The sequence below is a fragment of the Octodon degus genome, unplaced genomic scaffold, assembly GCF_000260255.1.
Source record: "Octodon degus isolate 3935 unplaced genomic scaffold, OctDeg1.0 scaffold00011, whole genome shotgun sequence".
In the NCBI taxonomy this organism is placed as follows: domain Eukaryota; kingdom Metazoa; phylum Chordata; class Mammalia; order Rodentia; family Octodontidae; genus Octodon; species Octodon degus.
Window position 1 is genome coordinate 27,999,005 of NW_004524587.1, and position 7,325 is coordinate 28,006,329.

General features: G+C 34.7%; 1 protein-coding gene across 4 annotated transcripts in view; it reads left to right on the top strand.

The window, feature by feature from the left end:
* Ces5a (carboxylesterase 5A) overlaps nucleotides 1-7,325 on the top strand; it is a 118,824-nt gene that overhangs the window by 79,717 nt on the left and 31,782 nt on the right. For all 4 annotated transcript variants that reach the window (XM_023709304.1, XM_023709305.1, XM_023709306.1 and 1 more), the window contains one exon: nucleotides 700-849. In XM_023709304.1, coding sequence (XP_023565072.1) covers nucleotides 700-849 — 150 coding nt within the window. The remainder of the gene's footprint in view (nucleotides 1-699; nucleotides 850-7,325) is intronic.

Here is a 7,325-nt window from a genome sequence, read left to right on the forward strand (position 1 = left end):
ATATATATATTTGTAAAAACACACCAAACACTGCATTTAAAATCGGTACATTTTTAACCTATAAATAGTATTTCAATTTTAAAAGAGCATAAAAGGAGAAGTGCAGACAATGCACAAGGCAGCTATATTGTAAGGTCTTTCATGAAGAGATGCAGAGAAATGGTCCAACAACTGGAGGGGTAATGGAAACTGTGTGTGTGTGCACTAATATGTACATATGTGACTTTGTTGTGAAATTTTGTTCATGTTTGTGTGTGTGTGCACACGTGTGTTGGCAAGGACAGAACAAAGACCTTTAATAGAAGAGAGGTCAAGGCATATAGGTTTACATGCATGGATTATCAGTTTTCTTTGAAGCAGGGAATTAGTCTTACTCTGTTTATCACTAGACATTGGAATCAGAATCAATGAGAAAGAATCATAAGGTAGACCTTGGCTTAGCACAAAAGGCTTTTGTTGCAGACGAGAACAATTGCCTACTCTGACTCCCTGGAATGGTTGCAGGCTGTGTCACCAGGATTGTTGTAGCAGAAAATGCCAGCCTCAAATGAAAAGGGAAAGTTAGGCTGGTTTAGATCATCTCTTATCTCTGAGCTGTACTGCTTATGGTAACATATCCCTAGATTTCATAGGGAGGGATGAAGGACCAGCCCTTTGCTCCAGTGAAATTCATGCCTGATCTTTCTGACCTTTTGTCAGATGCTGGTGCACCTGTTTACTTCTATGAGTTTCAACACCGGCCCCAATGCTTTGAAGACACAAAACCAGCCTTTGTCAAAGCAGACCACTCTGATGAAATCCGCTTCATCTTTGGAGGTCCCTTCCTGATGGGTGACATAGTCATGTTTGGTAAGAAACTGGCTAAAGGGGCTCCTGCTCTTGCAAGAACACAAAACTTGGAATGAGGTAGGGAAAAGAATTGGCTTCCACCTGCTAATATAAGGTTCTTGACTCACCCCCCACTCCCATTTGTTTTTCAATTAGCATAACATACATAAATTTAAATATATTTATACAAATATATTTAAATATTTAGTGCATTATTATATTGATATAACTTTAGATTTTTTTTTTCAGTAGCAGGGATTGAACTCAGGACCTTGCACTTGCCAGGCAGGACTTATACCACTGAGCTATTTCCTTGGACCTATATTGATAGATCTTTACATTGTTTCAAGTCTTTTGTGGGTTAAAGCAATGCTTAGTGTGCATGCATGTTTATTGCTCTTGTGGAAGTATAATTTATGCAAAAGAATCCTAGAAGTGAGGTAGAATAACCAGAAGAAAGACTAAACAGTTTTTAAATTTTGATGAGGTTTCTATGAATGCATGAATCTGTTTTCCACATCTGCTGGAATGCAGTATTTAAAATACATTGTTTGTTGAGTCCTTGATTAATAACAAGATTCTGCAGCCCAGAATAGTCTATAATTCTCTTTAGATTGTTAGCCCAGCAGGCTTGGTGAGTTGTGATTTAATCACTAGCATGGTTTACAGATAGATATATCCTTTGTGTAGAAAACATCCCTTCTCTGATGTTCAGAAACCAAAATGAGTAAGAGCTGGCAGTGAGTGCTTTCTAGATGAATGTTTCACTTAGTACTGAAGCCTGAGAGTTGGGCACTTAGGGACACTCAAGTGATCTAACTTTTTGAAAGCAGAAACAAAAACAAAAGCAAAAGCAAAACTATTTCCATGATCACTTCTCTCATTGTTCCTGTGCACAATTGGAGAAATCCTTTGAGGTTTGCATTCAGGACTTTAAAAGACAAGATCCCTCCCCTCTTAAAATAATTTTAGCTCAGCATGTCTGTATCAAGATGAGATTTTGAACTGTAACTGGTGATGACAACTGTATTATTTCAGAATTCCTGATGAATTTAGTGCCTAAAGTAGCCAATCAATAAGAGGAGGATATCAACGTAAAAAAATTCCATGCAGATTACATGCAGGAAAAAATTTTAAAATATTTAGGTAAGATATTATGTAATATAGACTCTTTATTAATTCCTGATGGCTTCTGGACAGTGAGAACAGAGCCTCCCATACAGAATATGTTTATGCACTTGTGGTTTATTTTTTATGTTCTTTTAATTTATTTTTTAAATTCAATTTTATATTATTATTATTATTATTATTATTATTATTATTATTGTATTTTGGACAGAAAATATAGGGTCTACAGGGTCTCACTGCATCAATCATACTTGACCTTAGCCAAAAGGCCAAGAAGTGATACTGCATCAATCAGACTCGTAGTGATCCTCCTGTTTACAGCCTCCCAAGTGCTGGGATGACAGGCATGTACCACCACGCCCAGTCTGAATTGCCTTCTTAGCATGCCCAGGCTCAGGGCTGGCATGGCAGGCCCAGGAATCAAACTCTTGGCCCCTGCCTCTACCTAAGCAGGCACTTTAATCAGCTGAGCTATTTGATGGGCCCTTCAATTTTATTTTAAAGAGTAAAGCCAAAAGAAAAAGCAAAATCAAATAGCAAAATCAGAGACAAAAACAGTAACATACAAAATACATATTTTCAAAATAAGAGTAGCAAATTAATAATGGTTGTTATATTATGCATTTTTATCATCAAATCTGTTTTTCAGATTGACAGATATAAATTTGCAAGATTGGACTATTATTGAACATTTATGCTTGCTTTCAATAAACCTTAAAATTTTTTTCTTGACCTTTTAAACTTTCTTTTTTTCTATCCATCTTTTTGTTTATTCCTTATATTCAGTTTCTTAACATTTTACTGTATCTATTACACCTTTCAGATTTTATTCTTTCAGGTTCTTACACTAGGGAGATGACATAATGTTAACAAATGTGGGACTAATTTTTTTCACTTATGAGTTCAGCTTATAGTTGCATCCATTTACCTATAAAAGTCTCAAGTTTGTTTTTCTTTATAGCTGAGTAATAACTCCATTGTATAAAAAATCATTTTTATCCATTCCCAAGGAGATAGGCATTTTGGCTGTTTCCAAGATTTGGCTATGACAAATTGTGCTGCTATAAACATATGTGCATATATATCATTGTGGTATGATGTCTTCAATTCTTTTGGAAAAATACTCAGGAGGGCAATAGCTAGCTTGGATGGAACCTCAATATTAGCTTTTGAGGAGTCTCCACCCTGATTTCTGTAATGGTTGCACCAGTCTACATTCCCACCAGCAGTGGAGAAGGGTTCTTTTTCCTCCACAGCCTCTCCAGCATTTGTTATTAGTTGATTTCTTTATGACAGCCATTCTTTTGGGGGTAAGATGGTATCCCAGTGTTGTTTTAATTTACATTTCTCAATGACCAGTGATATGGGACACGTTTTAATGCATTTACTTGCCACTTATATTTCTTCCTGTGAGAAGTGCATAATCATTTCAGATGACCATTTTTGGATCAGGTCTTTGAATTATGGGGGAATACATACTTTTTACTTCTTTATATACTCTAGATAGAAGTCCTTTGAGTAATTATTAAAGATTTTTCTCCCAATTGATGGGAGATTTTTCCAAATTCATTGTCTTTTCACTCTGTTGGTGTTTTTTTTTTTCCACTATATTTTAGGAAGGGTCTGAACAAGGTGTTCAGGGTCTCACTACTAGATTGGACTCATGGTGATTCTTTTGTTTAGAATCTCCCAAGTGCTGGGATTACAGGCACCTGCAACCATGCCCAGTTGCAATCACCATCTCAGTATGCCCTGGGGGCTGGGCTGGCACAGCATGTCCAGGGATCGAACTCCCAGCCCCTGTATCTGCTTGCAGTCACTTTAATCCACTGAGCTATTTGGTTGACCCTCGTGATGATGATGACGATGATTGATGATGATGATGATGATGATTATTTTGATGTGCAGAAACTTCTCAATAAGATGAGATAGCAGTTTTTGATTCTTTGAAGTATTTCCATGCAGTTTGGGTTTTGTTCATGATCTCTCTGCCTACCTGCATGTTTTCAAGATATCTACCTATTTCCTCATTCAGAAGATTTAGTATCTTTATTTTAGTGTTTAGATCTTTAATCCATTTTGACTTTAGTTTAGTCATGGTGGTAGACCCAGGTCTATTTTATTTTTCAGTGTGTGGAGAGCTAGTTATTCCAGCACCATTTGTTAAAGAGGTTATCTTTCTTCCAGCGAATGTGTTTAGCCCTTTGTCCAAGACAAGGTGGCCAAGTGTATTTATAGTTGTATCTGCATCTTCTAATCTGTTCCATTTATCCTTGGGTCTGTTTCTTTGCAGTACCATGCTGATTTTAAAGTGTCAAGTCAGGGATTGTGATTCCTCTTGCTTTGCCTTTGTTGCAAAGGATTGCCTTTGGTATTCTAGGTCTTTTCTGGTTCCAAATAAACTCTACAAATGTTTTCCTAGATCTGTGAGGTATGTTGCTAGTATTTCGGTAGGGATTGCATTAAATCTCTATAACAACTTTGTGGGCATGACCATTTCCACAATGTTGGTTCTGCCTATCCAGGAGCAAGGAATATCTTTCCATTTTCTGAAATTTTTTTTCCATCTCTTTTTTAGAGTATTGTAATTTTCATTGCATAATCTTTTACTTCCATTGTTGGATTATTTTCCAAGTATTTATTTTTTTTAGATGCTATTGTGAAACATACTGTTTCTCTAATTTCTCTCAGTGAGTTTGTCTTTAAGAAGAATGCTATTGATTTTTGAGTACTAATTTTGTACCGTGCTATGCTACTGAGTTTGTTTATTAATTCTAGTAGCTTCATGGTGGAGTTTTTTTGATCTTCCATGTAGAGTATCATGTCATCTGTGAGTAATGATAGTCTAATTTCTTCCTTACCTATACTTATTCCTTTTATTTCTTTCTCTTATCTAATGGATCTAGCTAATGTTTCCAGAACTATACTGAATAGGAGTTGTGATAGCGGACATCCTTGTCTTATACCTGATTTCATAGTAAAACCTTCTTTTATTCCATTTAGGATTATGCTGGCTGTTGCTTTGTAATAGATAGCTTTAGTCAGATTGAGATATAGATCATCTATTCCAATTTTCTGTAGGGCTTTGATGATCAATGAGTGTTGGATTTTGTCAAAAGCTTTTTCTGTGTCCGTTGAAATGATCATGTGATTTTTGGTTTTGGCTGTATTGATATAGTGTATTACATTTATAGATTTGCATATGTTGAACCATCCTTCTATCCTTGGGATGCATTCTATCTGATTGTGGTATATAGCCTTCCTAATTATTTGCTGCATTCTGTTTACTAGTATTTTATTGAGGATTTTTACATCTGTGTTTATGAGGGAGATTGGCTTGTAATTCTTGTTTTGGTTGAGACTTTCTCCAGTTTTGGTATCAGTATAATACATGCCTGCAGGAATGATTTCGGGAGGATTTCTTCCTTTTCAAATTCTTGAAGAGTTCAACAAGTATTGGGATTAAATCTCTAAATTTCCTGTAGAATTCATTTGCAAATCCACAACGATCTGGGCTTTTCTTTGTTGTTAAGTTTTTTTAAATTACATTTTTAATTTCATTGGCTGATATTGGTTTATTCAGAGTTTTTATATCTTCTTGATTCAGTTTTGGTAATTTGTACCTATCCAGGAATCTGTACATTTCATTTGTGTATTGGATTCTGTGAGTGTAAAGATTTTCAAAATAGGTATTGATGAATGGATTTTTCAGAGAGTCTGTGATAATTTCACACTTTTCATTCCTTATTGCTTGCATTTGAGTTTTTTTTTTCTTCCTTTTTTGATGAGGCTGGCTAGGGGTTTATCAATTCTATTTAATCTTTCAAAGAATCAGCTCTATGAGTCATTAATTCTTTGTATTGTTTTCATTGTCTCAATTTCATTAATTTCTGCCCCAATCTTTGTAATTTCCTGCCTTCTTTGGGCTTTGGGCTTGATGTGTTCTTCTTTTTATAGATGCTTGATGTGTAATATTAGGGTATTTGTTCTCATTCTGTTTTCCTAATGTGTGAGCTCATTGATACAAATTTCCCTCTAAGAACTGCTTTCATTGTATCCCACAAATTCTGTTAAGTTGTGTTTGAATTTTTGTTGGATTTTAGAAACTGTTTAATTTCATCTTTAACCCATTGGTTGGTGAGAAGTGTGATATTTAATTTCCATATGTTTCTGGGATTTTTATTGTTTCTTTTGCTGTTAATTTCCAGTTTGATTTGACTGTGGTCAGATAATATGAGTGGGATAATTTCTGTTTTTTTGTATTTACTTAAGCATGATCTATGGACTAGTAGTGTGTGGTCTATTTTCAAGAATGTTCCATGTGCAGCTGAAAAGAATGTGTGTTTAGATGTTGTGTGGAACTCTTTGTAAATATCCACTAAGTCCATTTGTCCAAAGTTTTCGTTCAGTTCTTGTACCTTTTTGTTAATTTTTTGTCTATTTGACCTATGTTCTTGAGATATAAGGGTGTTAAGGTTCCTGTTATTGTTTTATTGGTTACCAGATTTTTCACATCCTTTAAAATTTGTCTTATATGATTGAGTGCTCCCATACTTTGTGAGTATATATTTATGATTGTTGCCTCTTTCTCTTGTTGTTTTCCCCTAAAAAGTATGTAGTGATCTTTTTTATCTTGCCTGGTCATTCTTGATGTTTAGATTTTCTGTGAACAGAATAGCTATCCCTTCTTTTTTCTGAGCTCCTGGAGCATGGAGTATTGTTTTCCATCCATTGACTTTCAATGTATGAATTTCTTTTTGGGTTAAATATTATTTCTTGTATTGTTGGATTTTGTTTCTTGAACCACTAGGGCAACCTATTTCTTTTAATTGGCAAATTGAATCCATTTATTTTGGTGGTTATAATTGATATGCATGGGCTTATGTTTGTCATGTTACTTTCCTTCTTTTGGTTCCCTACTTTTCCTGTTTCTAATTGTCCTGTGTGGTGAGTTCTTTCTGTTGTTGTTGTTCTTGAAATTGTGTTCATTTTTATCCCTTTCTACAATATCCTTTACTATTCTGTGTAGAGTTGGTTTGGTCATCATTAATTTCTTTAGTTGTTTTTTCTTGTGGAAGTATTTCCCTTGTCCATTAATTTTGAATGATAGTTTTGCAGGGTATATCAGTCTAAGTTAGAAGTTGTTTTCTTGTAGGACTTGAAATACTTCACTGCATGGTCTTCTTGACTTGATGGTTTGTGAGGAGAAATCTACTATTATTCTGATGGATTTTCTTTCAAATATAATCTGTTTCTTTTCTCTAGTGGCTTTTAGTATGTTGTCTTAAATTTCTAGGATCTTGTTTATTTATTTATTTTTTTAATTTTTTTTATATATTTTTTTATTTATTTGAGAGAGAGAGAGAGAG